This window comes from Somniosus microcephalus, chromosome 5, assembly GCF_052327205.1.
Source record: "Somniosus microcephalus isolate GS21.2 chromosome 5, FLI_Smic_1.0, whole genome shotgun sequence".
Taxonomy (NCBI): Eukaryota; Metazoa; Chordata; class Chondrichthyes; order Squaliformes; family Somniosidae; genus Somniosus; species Somniosus microcephalus.
The window spans coordinates 3,225,446-3,242,294 of NC_140991.1; the positions used below are offsets into that span (position 1 = coordinate 3,225,446).

Below are 16,849 nucleotides of genomic sequence, written 5' to 3' on the forward strand. Positions count from 1 at the left end.
AGTGTTTGGGGCCATGGACAGTGGGAAGGGTGGAGGTAAAAGGGCAGGTGTTGCATCTACATTTTTTTCCACATGGCATCTGTTGATGATTCTGCCATTCCCATTTACACCTCATCTCATCTTTTGTTTCTTAACTTGTCCCATTAATTAATAAATAAAACAAAGTTAGAGATGGCAGGGCAGGTGGTGTGTCATAACTGCAGCATGTGGGAGTTTGTGGAGAGCATCACGATCCCGAGCAACCACATCTGCAGTAAGTGTCTGCAACTCGAGGAACTTCGGCTCAGAGTTGTTGAGCTGGAGGACGAGCTGCAGACATTGCAATGCATCAGGGAGGGGGAGAGTTACCTGGACACTTTGTTCAAGGAGGTAGTCATACCCTTTAGGTTAAGCCATACTTTAGAGTTCATCGGTGGTCAGGGACAGGAGGGTGTGACTGCTAGTCAGGGAGGTATGGGGACCCAGGATGTAGTGATGGAGGAACCTCAGCCCTGGAACTTGTCCAACAGGTACGAGTTACATTCTACCTGTATGGGTGAGGAAAAGGACTGCAGGGAGGATGGGCAAACTGACCATGGCACCGTGGTACAGGGGGCCATCAAAGTGGGGGGAGAAGGAAGGAATGTGGTAGTAGTAGGGGACAGTATAGTCAGCGGGATAGATGCTGTTCTCTGCAGCCGCAAAAGAGTCCCGAAGGCTGTGTTGCCTGCCCAGTGCCAGTGCTAAGGATATCTCCTCACGGTTGGAGAAGAATTTGGAGTGGGAGGGGGAGGATCCAGTTGTCGTGGTCCATGTAGGAACCAACGACATAGGTAGAACTAAGAATGAGGTTCTGATGAGGGAGTTTGAGGAGCTAGGATCTAAATTAATAAGCAGAACCTTAAGGGTAATAGTCTCTGGTTTACTACCTGAGCCACGTGTAAATTGGCATAGGGTCAAGCAGATCAGAGAGTTAAATGCGTGGCTCAAATAGTGGTGTGGGAAAAAGGGGTTTCAATTCATGGGGCACTGGCAACAGTACTGGGGAAAGAGGGAGCTGCTCCGTCGGGATGGTCTCCACTTAAACCGAGCTGGGACCAGCGCCCTGGCGAATCGAATAACTAGAGCTGTAGATAGGGCTTTAAACTAAAAAAGGGGGGGAAGTGGTCAGGTGAGGGAAAATTTAGAAATCTAAAGAGAAAGGTCAAGGCAATAGAGCAGTGTAGCGATTTGGGTAAAAATAAGCAGTGTGACAGGAAGGGACAGAGGGCTAGAAATTAGCTATAGCCCCGCCAGCTCGCTTGTGCCCAGAATTTACCGCTGGGCGTGGAGCCACTCGTGCCCATCCGATATTCAGTTTCAGTGCCCCAAGTCGAGGACGGGCGCTGTTCCAGGGTGTGGCTGCCCCCGCTTGGGGCGCTGCAACTGAATATCGGCGCGCTAGTTGCCGCAGCGCCACCCGCAGCGGAGCGGCAGGCTGCGGTACTGCAGGCCTTCCTCCCTCTCTTAAGGGGGAGGTGCCTGCAACAGCTGGAGCCCCGATCGCGAGTGCCGGCAAAAGAGCCCGGCACAACGGAGAAGTGCCGGGCTCCCGGAAACCAGCCGGCAATGCCGCTGGGGGGGGGGGGTGGAGGAGGCCGGGGAAGGAGGTGTGGACAGGCGGCCGCCGAAAAAGCGGCCGGCCGCACCTCCACCTTAAAGCGCCCCACTAAGGCTGCATTACGGACCCGGTCTCTGAATGTTGTTTGCGGCCGCCACGGAAGAGGCGGCCGCAACTAAATATGGGGGTCGGGCCGGTATCGGGGCGGAACCGGGGCACTGCGCACACCGATGACGTCATCGGTGCCGGCGCAGCGCTACCGGCTACCGCCGCCATTCCCGCTGCGCTGAATATCAGCGCAGCCTCCTCTTTTGGCGCAGAAGCCCCTTTTCGGCGGTACCTGGGCGCAAAGCTGGCGGGGCCTTACTGAATTTCTAGGCCAGAGAGTTTAACGGTAACAGTGCAGCAGAGAATAAGGTCAAAGCAGAGAATAATGTTAAAACATTTAAATTAAAGGCTCTTTATCTGAATGCATGAAGCATTCGTAACAAGATAGATGAACTAGTGGCACAAATAGAGATAAATGGGTTTGATCTAATAGTCATTACAAAGATGTGGTTGCAAGGTGGCCAAGGTTGGGAACTAAATGTTCCAGGGTACTTGATGTTTCAAAATGACAGGCAGAATGGAAATGGAGGGGGAGTAGCCCTGATAATAAAGGATGGCATAAGGACAGTAGAGAGAAAGGATCTCGGCTCAGAAGATTAGGAAGTAGAATCAGTGTGGATGGAGATAAGGAATAACAAGGGGCAGAAAACACTGGTAGGAGTAGTATATAGGCCCCCTAACAGTAGCTATACCGTTGGACAGAATACTAATCAAGAAATAGTAGGAGCTTGCAACAAAGGTAATGCAATAACCTTGGGGGACTTTAATCTTCATATAGACTGGACAAATCAAATTGGCAAAGGTAGTCTGGAGGACGAGTTCATGGAATGCATTCGAGACAGTTTCCTAGAACAATATTTCATGGAACCAACCAGGGAACAGGCTATTTTAGATCTTGTATTGTGGAATGAGACAGGGTTAATTAGCAATCTCATAGTAAAGGATCCTCGGGGCAGAGTGATCATAATATGATAGAATTTCACTTTAATTTTGCGAGTGACTTGCCTGAGACCGAAACAAGAGTCTTAAACTTAAATAAAGTCAATTACATAGGTATGAGGGATGAGTTTGCTAAGGTAGCTTGCAAAATAGATTAAAATGTATGGCGGTAGATAAGCAGTGGCTAGCATTTAAAAGAAATACTTCAAATTCTCAACAAAAATACATTCCATTGAGAAACAAAAACTCCACTGGAAAAGTGTTCCAACTGTGGCTAACTAAAGAAGTTAAGGATAGCATTAGATTGAAAGAAGAAGCTTACAATGTTGCAAAGAAGGCAAATAGTATGTTGGCCTTCATAGCGAGAGGGTTCGAGTACAGGAGCAAGGATATCTTGCTGCAGTTGTACAGGGCCTTGGTGAGACCACACCTTGAGTATTCTGAGCAGTTTTGGTCGCCTTATCTGAGGAAGGATGTTCTTGCCATGGAGGGAGTGCAGCGAAGATTCACCAGGCTGATACCTGGGATGGCAGGAATGACGTATGAGGAGAGATTGGGTCGATTGGGCTTATATTTGCTGGAGTTTAGAAGAATGAGAGGGGATTGCATTGAAACTTACAAAATTCTAACAGGACTAGACAGACTAGATGCAGGAAGGATGTTCCCGATGGTGGGGGAGTCCAGAACCAGGGGTCACAGTCTAAGGATAAGGGGAAAGCCATTTAGGACAGAGATGAGGAGGAATTTCTTCACCCAGAGAGTGGTGAACCTGTGGAATTCTCTACCACAGAAGGCAGTTGAGGCCAATTCATTAAATATATTCAAGAAAGAGTTGGATATATTTCTTACGGCTAAAGGGATCAAGGGATATGGGGAGAAGGCAGGGGCAGGGTACTGAGTTTGGATGATCAGCCATGATCACATTAAATGGCGGAGCAGGCTCGAGGGGCCGAATGGCCGACTCCTGCTCCTATCTTCTATGTTTCTATGTTTGTAATCTCTCCTGCGTTCCATCCTATCACAGACCTCCACTTTTGTTCTTTCCTCTCCTCCCCCTTTCCCTGCCCCTGCACTTGCTTAACAATCTGTTACATCTCCAACATTTCTCAGTCCTGACGAAGGGTCATCAACCTGAAATGTTAACTCTGTTTCTCTCTCCACAGATGTTGCCTGACCTGCTGAGTATTTCCAGCATTTTCTGTTTTTATTTCAGGTTTCCAGCATTGCAGTATTTGACTTTTGTAATAGTGCAGTTGATGTTGTATATATGGACTTTCTAAAGGCATTTGATAAAGTACCTCATAACAGACATACTTGGGGAAAAAGAAATACATGGGATTAAAGGGTCGGTGGTAAATTGGGTACATAATTGGCAGACACGTGAAATGGGCAGACACGTGGCCGATGCCATTTAATGCGGATAAGTGTGAAGTAATGCACTTTGGGAGAAACAACAGGGAGAGGCGGTATAATCTCAATGGTGCTATTTTGAGGGGTGTGCAAGAGCAGAGGGACCTGGGGGTGCAGGTTCACAAATCTTGGCAGGACAAATTGATAAGACAGTTAAGAAAGCGTAAGGAATACTTGGCTTTGTAAATAGGGACATTGAATACAAAAACAAGGAAGTTATGCTGAACCTTTACAAATCACTGGTTAGGCCTCAGCTGGAGTATTGTGTCCAGTTCTGGGCACCACACTTTAGGAAGGATGTCAAGGCCCTGGAGAGGGTACATGGGAGGTTTACCAGGATGGTACCAGGGATGAGGAAGTTCAGTTATGTGGAGAGACTGGAGAAGCTGGGATTGTTCTCCTTAGAGCAGAAAAGGTTAAGGGGAGACTTAATAGAGGTATTCAAAATCATGAGGGTTTTGATAGAGCAAGTAGGGAGAAATTATTCCTCTGGCGAGTGGGTCAGTAACCAGAGGTCACAGATTTAAAACAATTGGGAAAAGAACTAGAGGGGAATTGAGGAGAAATTTCTTCACACAGAGAGTTGTTAAGATCTCGCCCTCTCTCTCGCCCTCCCCCACTCTCTCTCTCTCTCCCCGTCTCTCTCTCTCTCTTCCCCGTCTCTCTCTCGCCCTCCCCCACTCTCTCTCTCTCCCTCTCCCCGTCTCTCTCTCTCTCTCCCCGTCTCTCTCTCTCTCTCCCCGTCTCTCTCTCTCTCCCCGTCTCTCTCTCTCCCTGTCTCTCTCTCTCTCTCCCCGTCTCTCTCTCTCTCTCCCCGTCTCTCTCTCTCCCCGTCTCCCTCTCTCTCTCCCCGTCTCTCTCTCTCTCCCCGTCTCTCTCTCTCTCTCCCCGTCTCTCTCTCTCTCTCTCCCCATCTCTCTCCCCGCCTCTCTCTCTTTCTCCCCGTCTCTCTCTCTCTCTCCCCATCTCTCTCCCCGTCTCTCTCAACCCCCCTCATGAGTGACTCAATAGTTTCTAACCTGTGGAATGATTGGTTTGAATTGTCAGGTAAAGCTGTCGGAAGGAGTAACCCTGGAGACTCGGTTCCATGGGAATGTGCAGGAGCTAATGGGCTGGATGGCAGAGACCCTATGCTCCATGAATAACCTGCCTGCCCCAAGTTTCATCCTGGACACCATCAACCAACAGCTCCAGGAGCACCAGGTGAGCAGAAACAACATCTGCCCTGAGCCCAGCATTCTCCATCCAGCCTCACCCACTGCCCAGGGGAGCACCGCCCAGTGTGGGACTGAGCCCCGGGGAGCAGGGGAGCACTGCCCGGTGTGGGACTGAGCCCCGGGGAGCACCGCCCGGTGTGGGACTGAGCCCCGGGGAGCACCGCCCGGTGTGGGACTGAGCCCCGGGGAGCACCGCCCGGTGTGGGACTGAGCCCTGGGGAGCAGGAGAGCACCGCCCGGTGTGGGACTGAGCCCCGGAGAGCACCGCCCAGTGTGGGACTGAGCCCCGGGGAGCACCGCCCGGTGTGGGACTGAGCCCTGGGGAGCAGGAGAGCACCGCCCGGTGTGGGACTGAGCCCCGGGGAGCACCGCCCAGTGTGGGACTGAGCCCCGGGGAGCACCGCCCAGTGTGGGACTGAGCCCCGGGGAGCACCGCCCGGTGTGGGACTGAGCCCCAGGGAGCAGGAGAGCACCGCCCGGTGTGGGACTGAGCCCCGGAGAGCACCGCCCAGTGTGGGACTGAGCCCCGGGGAGCACCGCCCGGTGTGGGACTGAGCCCTGGGGAGCACCGCCCGGTGTGGGATTGAGCCCTGGGGAGCAGGAGAGCACCGCCCAGTGTGGGACTGAGCCCTGGGGAGCAGGAGAGCACGGCCCGGTGTGGGACTGAGCCCCGGGGAGCACCGCCCGGTGTGGGACTGAGCCCCGGGGAGCACCGCCCGGTGTGGGACTGAGCCCCGGGGAGCAGGAGAGTACTGCCCAGTGTGGGACTGAGCCCCGGGGAGCAGGAGAGCACTGCCCAGTGTGGGACTGAGCCTTGGGGAGCAGGAGAGCACTGCCCGGTGTAGGACTGAGCCCTGGGGAGCAGGAGAGCACTGCCCGGTGTGGGACTGAGCCCTGGGGAGCAGGAGAGCACTGCCCGGTGTGGGACTGAGCCCCGGGGAGCACCGCCCGGTGTGGGACTGAGCCCTGGGGAGCAGGAGAGCACTGCCCGGTGTCGGACTGAGCCTTGGGGAGCAGGAGAGCACTGCCCGGTGTGGGACTGAGCCCCAGGGAGCAGGAGAGCACTGCCCGGTGTCGGACTGAGCCCTGGGGAGCAGGAGAGTACTGCCCGGTGTGGGACTGAGCCCTGGGGAGCAGGAGAGCACTGCCCGGTGTGGGACTGAGCCCTGGGGAGCAGGAGAGCACTGCCCAGTGTGGGACTGAGCCCTGGGGAGCAGGAGAGCACTGCCCGGTGTCGGACTGAGCCCTGGGGAGCAGGAGAGTACTGCCCAGTGTGGGACTGAGCCCTGGGGAGCAGGAGAGCACTGCCCGGTGTAGGACTGAGCCCCGGGGAGCACCGCCCGGTGTGGGACTGAGCCCCGGGGAGCAGGAGAGTACTGCCCAGTGTAGGACTGAGCCCTGGGGAGCAGGAGAGCACTGCCCGGTGTGGGACTGAGCCCCAGGGAGCAGGAGAGCACTGCCCGGTGTGGGACTGAGCCCCAGGGAGCAGGAGAGCACTGCCCGGTGTGGGACTGAGCCCCAGGGAGCAGGAGAGCACTGCCTAATGTGGGACTGAGCCCTGGGGGGCAGGAGAGCACTGCCTGGTGTGGGACTAAGCCCTGGGGAGCAGGAGAGCACAGTTCAGGGTGCGGGGGGTGGGGTGAGCGTGGGGTGGGGGGATGGGTATTGCAGGGTGGTTGGGTTTGGGTGGAGATGTTTTTCCGTCTGTCACTGAAACCTGTCGGCTCTCTTTCTCTAGGTATTTTCCAGCGATGTGACCTTGCACTGTGCACAGGTGAATGAGTTAGAGCAGAGCTCAGAGTCTCTGAAGTATTATAGCAGGAAACAGGATAGGGCCCTCATTCAAAACCTGATGCTGACTCTGCTGGAGAGATGGGGGAAGCTATCACAGCGTACTGCGGAACGAGGCAGCTCACTAGAGGAGGCCAGAAAACGAGCCAAACAGGTAACACACCAGCATAATCACCAACGCTGCCACCAGCCAGTACGGTTCGGAATTCGAACCAGCAAAATTAAAAGCAGCACATTGTGGATGGTGAATAGAAATTGGAGCGTTGACTCTGCCCATTCCTGTTGGGAATTGGAGTGTTGACTCAGCCCGTTCCTGTTGGGAATTGGAGTGTTGATTCTGCCCATTCCTGTTGGGAATTGGAGCGTTGACTCTGCCCATTCCTGTTGGGAATTGGAGTGTTGACTCTGCCCATTCCTGTTGGGAATTGGAGTGTTGATTCTGCCCATTCCTGTTGGGAATTGGAGCATTGACTGCCCATTCCTGTTGGGAATTGGAGCGTTGACTCTGCCCATTCCTGTTGGGAATTGGAGCATTGACTCTGCCCATTCCTGTTGGGAATTGGAGCGTTGACTCCACCCATTCCTGTTGGGAATTGGAGTGTTGATTCTGCCCATTCCTGTTGGGAATTGGAGCGTTGACTCTGCCCATTCCTGTTGGGAATTGGAGCGTTGACTCTGCCCATTCCTGTTGGGAATTGGAGCGTTGACTCTGCCCATTCCTGTTGGGAATTGGAGCGTTGACTCTGCCCATTCCTGTTGGGAATTGGAGCGTTGACTCTGTGCATTCCTGTTGGGAATTGGAGCGTTGACTCTGCCCATTCCTGTTGGGAATTGGAGCGTTGACTCTGCCCATTCCTGTTGGGAATTGGAGCGTTGACTCTGTATTGATTTCTTTGTGGGTTCAATGATGAGACATTTATGAAAGAGAATGAGTTTTTATCTAAAGTATGCTCAAACCTTTTATACAGCTTTTACAGGAGACATTATGCTGTGATGCATCTAGAACGAAACTGAAACTAAACTCCACTGCCTTGCTTGTCTCGGTCACATGACCTCTGCTGGTCAGGCACAAGCAATCAATACCTGCAATCATGCTGCTAAGGCATCATAATCGAACAGGCAAATACCATCTCTATTTGCTGATATCATTACAGACTCTGCCCATTTCTGCTGGGAATTGGAGCGTTGACTCTGCCCATTCCTGTTGGGAATTGGAGCGTTGACTCTGCCCATTCCTGTTGGGAATTGGAGCGTTGACTCTGCCCATTCCTGTTGGGAATTGGAGCGTTGACCCTGCCCATTCCTGCTGGGAATTAGAGTGTTGACTCTGCCCATTCCTGCTGGGAATTGGAGCGTTGACTCTGCCCATTCCTGTTGGGAATTGGAGCGTTGACTCTGCCCATTCCTGTTGGGAATTGGAGCGTTGACTCTGCCCATTCCTGTTGGGAATTGGAGCGTTGACGCCACCCATTCCTGTTGCAAATTGGAACATTGATTCTGCCCATTCGGGTTGGGAATAAGAACATAAGAATTAGGAGCAGGAGTAAACCATACGGCCCCTCGAACCTGCTTCGCCATTCAATAAGATCATGGCTGACCATCGACTTCAACTGCACTTTCCCGCCCGATCTCCATATCTCTTCATTCCCCTAGAGTTCAAAAATCTATCGATCTCAGTCTTGAATATACTCAAAGACTCAGCATCCACAAACCTCTGGGGCAGAGAATTCCAAAGATTCACAACCCTCTGAGTGAAGAAATTCCTCCACATCTTGGTCTTAAATGGCCGACCCCTTATCCTGAGACTATGCCCCCTAGTTCTAGACACTCCAGCCAAGGGAAACAATCTCTCAGCATCTACCCTGCCAATCATCTTCAGAATCTTGTATGTTTCATAGAAACATAGAGATAGGAACAGGAGTAGGCCATTCGGCCCTTCGAGCCTGCTCCGCCATTCAATGAGATCATGGCTGATCTTCGTCTGAGATCATAGCTGATCTTACCAGTTCAGTACCCCGTCCCCGCCTTTTCTCCGTAACCCTTAATCCCCTTAGCCTTCAGAAATATATCCAATTCTCTCTTGAAAATATTTATTGAATTAGCCTTCACAGCCCTCTGTGGCAGGGAATTCCACAGGCTCACCACTCTTTGAGTGAAGAAATTCTTCCTCATCTCTGTTTTAAATGATTTGCCCGCTATTTTTAGACTGTGGCCCCTGGTTCTGTGCTCCCCGGCCATTGGAAACATTCTCTCTGAATTCAGCCTGTCCAGGCCTGCCATAATTTTATATGTTTCGATGAGATCCCCTCTCAATCTTCTAAACTCCAGTGAGTACAAGCCCAAACTATTTAATCTCTCTTCGTAGGTCATTCCCGCCATTCCAGGTATCAGCCTGGTGAATCGCCGTTGCACTCTTTCCATGGCAAGAACATCCTTCCGCAGATGGGGTGACCAAAACTGTACACAATACTCCAGATGCGGTCTCACCAGCACCTTGTACAGCTGTAGTAAGGTATCCCTATTCCTATACTCGAACCCCCTTGATATGAAGGCCAACATACCATTTGCCTTCTTAATCGCCTGTTGCACCTGCATGCTCTCCTTCAGTGACTGGTGCACAAGAACACCCAGGTCCCTCTGCACTTCCCCATCTCCCAATCTATTGCCATTTAGATAATAATCTACCCTCCTGTTTTTACCCCCAAAGTGGATAACCTCGCATTTATCCACATTATAGTGCATCTGCCACGTATCCGCCCATTCCCCCAACCTGTCCAAATCGCACTGTAGCCTCCTGACATCCTCATCAGAGCCCACCCCTCCTCCTAGTTTAGTGTCGTCAGCGAATTTGGAAATATTGCATCCAATTCCCTGATCCAGATCATTTATATATATTGTGAACAGCTGGGGTCCCAGGACAGATCCTTGCGGCACCCCGCTGGTCACTGCCTGCCACTCCGAAAACGAGCCGTTTATTCCAACTCTCTGTTTTCTATCCGCCAGCCAGTTCTCTATCCACGTTAATACTTTGCCCCCAATCCCATGAGCCTTAATTTTGCATGATAATCTTTTGTGTGGAACCTTATCGAAGGCTTTCTGGAAGTCAAGGTACACCACATCCACTGGCTCTCCCCCATCTATTTTACCAGTTACTTCCTCAAAAAATTCCAGCAGATTAGTCAAACACGATTTACCCTTTGTAAATCCATGTTGACTCTGTCCGATCCTTTCCCCATTTGTCAAGTGCTCCGCTATTTTATCCTTAATAATGGACTCTAGCATTTTGCCCACAACCGATGTAAGGCTTACTGGTCTATAATTCCCTGCTTTCTCTCTACCCCCCTTTTTAAATATTGGGGTAACATTAGCTACCCTCCAATCCACGGGTACTGTTCCCGAGTCAATGGAGTTCCGGAAGATGATCCTTAGAGCATCTGCTATCTCCAGGGCCACCTCCTTAAGTACCCTAGGATGTAGTTTATCAGGCCCTGGGGATTTGTCGGCCTTCAGTCCCCTCAACTTACCCAACACCATATCCCTAGAGATACTAATTTCTGTCAGCTCCTCCCTCTCATTAGTCCCTATGTTTGCCGATATTCCTGGGAGGTTATTTGTGTCCTCCTTTGTGAATACAGAGCCAAAGTATGAGTTTAATTGGTCTGCCATTTCCTTATTCTCCATTATATATTCTCCCGAATCGGACTGCAAGGGACCGACTTGGGATTTTACCAGTCTTTTCCTCCTGATATACCGATAAAAGCTTTTGCAGTCTGTCTTTATGTTTGCTGCAAGTTTACTTTCGTATTCTATTTTCCCCTTCCTGATTAATCCCTTTGTCCTCTTTTGCTGTATCCTGTACTGCCCCCAATCTTCCGGTCTGGTGCTTTTTTTTGCCAGTTGATATGCCCTTTTTTTTGATTTTATGCTGTCCCTAATTTCCCTCGTTATCCACGGTTGAGTCACCTTTTTTGGTTTATTTTTATGCCAAACCGGTATAAACATGTTCTGGAATTCTTCCATTCTATCTTTGAATGCTTGCCATTGTCTATCCACTGTCAATCCCCCCAGAAACACCACCCAATCAATTTTACCCAATTCCCGTCTCATACCCTCGTAATTCCCTTTATTTAAGTTCTGGACCTTAGTCTCTGATTCAATTTCCTCACTCTCCATCTCGACTGAGAGCTCGATCATATTATGATTGCTCTGACCCAAGGGGCCTCGTACAAGAAGATTGCTGATAAGTCCCTTCTCATTGCACAATACCCAGTCTAAAATGGCCTGATCTCGAGTCGGCTCCTCGACATATTGGTCCAGATAACCGTCCCGAAAACATTCCAGGAATTCCTCCTCCTCAGAATTTTTACTAATTTGGGTAGTCCAATCAATATGAGATCACCTCTCATTCTTCTAAACTCCAGAGAGTATCGGCCCATTCTACACAATCTCTCCTCATAGGACAGCCCTCTCATCCCAGGAACCAATCTGGTGAACCTTCGTTGCACCGCCTCCAAGGCAAGTATATCCTTCCTTCGATAAGGAGACCAAAACTGTGCACAGTACTCCAGGTGTGGTCTCACCAAGGCCCTGTACAATTGTAGCAAGACTTCCTTACTCTTATACTCCAATCCTCTTGCAATAAAGGCCAACATGCCATTTGCCTTCCTTATTGCTTGCTGTACCTGCATGCTAGCTTTCTGTGTTTCTTGCACGAGGACAGCCAAATCTCTCTCAACACCAACATTTAAAAGTTTCTCACCATTTAAAAAATATTCTGTTTCTCTATTCTTCCTACCAAAGTGAATAACCTCACATTTCCCTACATTATACTCCATCTGCCACCTTACTGCCCACTCACTCAGTCTACCTATATCCCTTTGCAGATTCTTTGTGTTCTCCTCACAGATTACTGTCCCACCTAGCTTTGTATCGTCGGCAAATTGGATACATTACACGGTCCCTTCATCTAGGTCATTAATATGGATTTTAAATAGCTGAGGCCCCAACACTGATCCTTGCGGCACCCCACTATTTACAGCCTGCCAACCTGAAAAAGATCCGTTTATCCCTATTCTCTGTTTTCTGTCCGTTAACCAATCCTCTATCCAGGCTACTATATTACCCCCAACCCCATGAGCCCTTATCTTGTGTAATAACCTTTTATGTGGCACCTTATCGAATTCCTTTTTGAAATCCAAATATACTACATCCACTGGTTCCCCTTTATATATCCTGCTAGTTACATCCTCAAAAAACTCTAATAAATTTGTCAAACACGATTTCCCTTTCATAAAACCATGTTGACTCTGCCTAAATAACAACAGAAAATGCCGGAAAAACTCAACAGGCCAGGCAACATCCGTGGAGAGAAATTAGAGTCGACGTTTCGGGTCAAAACCCTTTTTCAAAACTGGAAAGGAAATGAAATAGATCGAAGGCAGGGCTGGGGAGGGAACAGAAGCAGTAAATAGACATTAAGAGGTATTCAAAACGAGACGAGATGGTAATAGGACTAGTAAAGAGACAAAAGACAGCTTAAATTAGGTGTGAAATGTACTGGCAGAATGAGAGACAGCTGCCATGTAAAAAAAAGAGAAAAGGGAGGGGGAGGGGGAGGGAAAACCCAAAACAAAGGGGTGGGGAAAAAAAAAAGAAAAAAAATTAAGTAAAAATGTAATAGGGGCCGAGGTTATGATCTGAAATTGTTGAACTCGATATTGAGTCTGGAAGGCTGCAGAGTGCCTAATCTGAAGATGAGGTGCTGTTCCGCGAGTTTACTTTGAGCTTCCGTGGAACAATACAAGAGGCCAAGGACAGTGAGGTCCGAGTGGGAATGGAGCAGTGAATTAAAATGACAGGTGACCGGAAGCTCGGGGTCACCCTTAAGGACTGAACGGAGGTGTTCCGCAAAGCGGTCACCCAATCTGCATTTGGTCTCCCCAATGTAGAGGAGACCGCATCGTGAGCAGCGAATACAGTATACTAGATTGCAAGAAGTACAAGTAAATCGCTGTTTCACCTGGAAGGGGTGTTTGGGGCCCTGGACAGTGGAAGGGGGAAGGTATAGGGGCAGGTGTTACATCTCCTGCGCTTGCATGGGAAGGTGCCAGGCGAAGGGGAAGGGGTGCTGGGGGTGATAGAGGAGTGGATTAGGGTGTCTCGGAGGGAGTGGTCCCTACGGAATGCTGAAAGGGGAGGGGAAGATGCGTTTGGTGGTGGGATCGCTTTGGAGGTAGCGGAAATGGCGGAGAATGATCCATTGAATGTGGAGGCTGGTGGGGTGAAAGGTGAGGACAAGGGGAACCCTATCGTGGTTCCGGGAGGGAGGGGCAGTGGTGAGGGCAGAAGTGCGGGAGATAGAACTGACACGGTCGAGGGCTGTGTCAACCACGGTAGAGGGGAATCCTCGGTTGAGGAAAAAGGAAGACATGTCTGACGCACTGGTGTGGAAGGTGGCATCGTCGGAGCAGATACGGCGGAGGCGGAGAAACTGGGAGAATGGAATAGAGTCCTTACAGGAGGTGGGGTGGGAGAAAGTGTAGTCCAGGTAGCTGTGGGAGTCAGTGGGCTTGTAGTGAATATTGGTCAATAACCTATCCCCAGAGATGGAAACGGAGAAGTCGAGGAAGGGAAGGGAAGAGTCAGAGATGGACCATGTGAAGGTGAGGGAAGGGTGGAAATTGGAGGCAAAGTGAATGAAATTGTCTAGTTCGGGGCGAGAGCAGGAAACGGCACCGATACAGTCATCAAAAAGAGGTGAGGGAGGGGACCTGAGCAGGACTGGAACAAAGAGTGTTCCACATATCCCACGAAAAGGCAGGCATAGCTAGGACCCATGTGGGTACCTATGGTTTGGAGGAAATGAGTGGAGTTAATGGAGAAGTTGTTCAATGTAAGAACAAGTTCAGCCAGGCGGAGGAGGGTAGTGGTGGATGGGGACTGGTCGGGCCTCTGTTCAAGGAAGAAGCGGAGCGCCCTCAGGCCATCCTGGTGGGGGATGGAGGTGTAGAGGGATTGTACGTCCATGGTGAAAAGGAAGCGGTTGGGGCCAGGAAACTGGAAACTGTTAAAGTGGCGGAGGGCGTCCGAAGAGTCGCGGATGTAGGTGGGAAGAGACTGGACAAGGGGAGAAAAGATAGTGTCGAGATAGGAAGAGATAAGTTCCGTGGGGCAAGAACAGGCTGAAATGATGGGTCTACCAGGGCAGTCCTGTTTGTGGATCTTGGGGAGGAGGTAGAAGCGGGCTGTGCGGGGTTGGGGAACTATGAGGTTGGTGGCCGCGGGGGAAGATCTCCAGAGGAGATGAGGTCAGTGACAGTCTTGGAAACGGTGGTTTGATGTTCGGTAGTGGGGTCATGGTCCAGGTGGAGGTAGGAGGAGGTTTGCCTAATCATGTTATGATTTTCTAAGTGACTTGATACCACTTCCTTAACAATGGATTCCAGTATTTTCCTGACGACTGATGTCAGGCTAACTGGCCTGTAGTCCCTATTTTCTCTCTTCCTCCTTTCTTGAATAGCAGTGTTACATTTGTGAAATTCCAATCCGCTGAGACCATTCTAGAATCTAGGGAATTTTGGAAGATCAAAACCAATGCATCCACTATCTCTTCAGCCACCTCTTTTAGAACTCTAGGATGTAGGCCGTCAGGTCCAGGGGACTTGTCGGCTTTTAGTCCCATTAGTTTCTCTAGTACTTTTTCTCTACTTATATCAATTACTTTAAGTTCCTCACTCTAATTAGACCCTTGGTTCCCCACCATTTTTGGTATGCCTTTTGTGTCTTCTACTGTGACGACAGATACAAAATATTTGTTTAACATTTCTGCCATTTCCTTATTCCCCATAATAATTTCTCCTGTCTCAGCCTCTAAGGGACCAATGTTTACTTTTGCTACTCTCTTCTTTTTTACATACTTGTAGAAGCTCTTACAATCTGCTTTTATATTTCTTGCTAGTTTTCTCTCATATTCTAGTTTTTCCCTTTTTATCAAATCTGTGGTCATCCTTTGCTGGTTTCTGAAACTCTCCCAGTCCTCAGGCTTACTACTATTCTTTGCAACATTGTAAGCTTCTTCTTTCAATCTAATGCTATCCTTAACTTCTTTAGTTAACCACAGTTGGAACACTTTTCCAGTAGAGTTTTTGTTTCTCAATGGAATGTATTTTTGTTGAGAATTTGAAATATTTCTTTAAATGCTAGCCACTGCTTATCTACCGCTATACATTTTAATCTATTTTTCCAAGCTACCTTGGCAAACTTACACCTTGCCCTGCCAGTACACTTTACACCTAATCCCAGCCTATTACCATCTCGTCTAGCTTCTAATCTCTTTTACTTCTTTTGTTTCTTTTATTCTTTTGTCCGATCGCAGCCCTGCCTCCGATCTAGTTTCTTTTCTTTCCAGTTTTGAAGAAGGGTCCAACCCGAAACATCAACTCAAATTTCTCTCCACGGATGTTGCCTGACCTGCTGAGTTTTTCCAGCATTTTCTGTTGTTATTTTACACCTTATAGCTATGTAAAGGGTTTTGAGGGAAGTGGCGGTAGGGATTGTGGATGCATTGGTAATAATCTTCCAAAACTCCCTGGACTCAGCAAAGGTCCCGGCAGACTGGAAAACTGCTAATGTAACACCCTTATTTAAAAAGGGCAGTAGACAGAAGGCTAGAAACTATAGACCGGTTAGCCTAACATCTGTGGTAGGTAAAATTTTGGAGTCCATTATTAAGGAGACAGTAACAGGACATTTGGATAATCATAATTTAATAAGACAAAGTCAGCATGGTTTTATGAAGGGGAAGTCATGTTTGACAAATTTGCTGGAGTTCTTTGAGGAAGTAACATATAGGGTGGATAAAGGTGAACCAGTGGACGTAGTGTATTTAGAATTCCAAAAGGCATTTGACAAGGTGCCACACAAAAGATTATTGCTTAAGATAAAAAATCACGGGATTGGGGGTAATATTCTGGCATGGATAGAGGATTGGCTATCTAACAGAAGGCAGAGAGTTGGGATAAATGGTTCATATTCAGACTGGCAATCAGTAACCAGTGGTGTTCCGCAGGGGTCAGTGCTGGGTCCCCAACTCTTTACAATCTATATTAACGATTTGGAGGAGGGGACCGAGTGTAACACATCAAAGTTTGCAGATGATACTAAGATGGGAGGGAAAGTAGTGAGTGAGGAGGACATAAAAAACCTGCAAGGGGACATAGACAGGCTAAGTAAGTGGGCAGAGATTTGGCAGATGGAATACAATACTGGAAAGTGTGAGGTTATGCACTTTGGCAGGAAAAATCGTAGAGCAAGTTATTATCTTAATGGCAAGAAACTGGAAAGTACTGAAGTACAAAGGGATCTGGGGGTCCTGGTGCACGAAACTCAAAAGGTTAGTATGCAGGTGCAGCAAGTGATTAAGAAGGCCAATGGAATGTTGGCTTTCATTGCTAGGGGGATAGAATATAAAAATAGGGAGGTATTGCTTCAGTTGTACAAGGTATTGGTGAGACCGCACCTGGAATACTGCATACAGTTTTGGTGTCCATACTTAAGAAAGGACATACTTGCTCTCGAGTCAGTACAAAGAAGGTTCACTCGATTAATCCCGGGGATGAGGGGATGGACATATGAGGAGAGGTTGAGTAGATTGGGACTCTACTCATTGGAGTTCAGAAGAATGAGAGGCGATCTTATTGAAACATATAAGATTATGAAGAGGTTGGATCGGGTGGATGCAGGGAGGATGTTCCAGATGATGGGTGAAACTAGAACTAGGGGGCATAGTCTTAGAATAAGGGGCTGC

The 16,849-nt window shown here is 49.3% G+C and overlaps 1 protein-coding gene across 1 annotated transcript in view; it reads left to right on the forward strand.

Annotated features, from left to right (window-relative positions):
* The window catches only part of macf1b (microtubule actin crosslinking factor 1b), a 565,261-nt gene that overhangs the window by 436,938 nt on the left and 111,474 nt on the right, over positions 1 to 16,849 (forward strand). The window contains exons 22-23 of the mRNA XM_085987168.1: positions 5,084 to 5,239; positions 6,992 to 7,198. Coding sequence (XP_085843294.1) covers positions 5,084 to 5,239; positions 6,992 to 7,198 — 363 coding nt within the window. The remainder of the gene's footprint in view (positions 1 to 5,083; positions 5,240 to 6,991; positions 7,199 to 16,849) is intronic.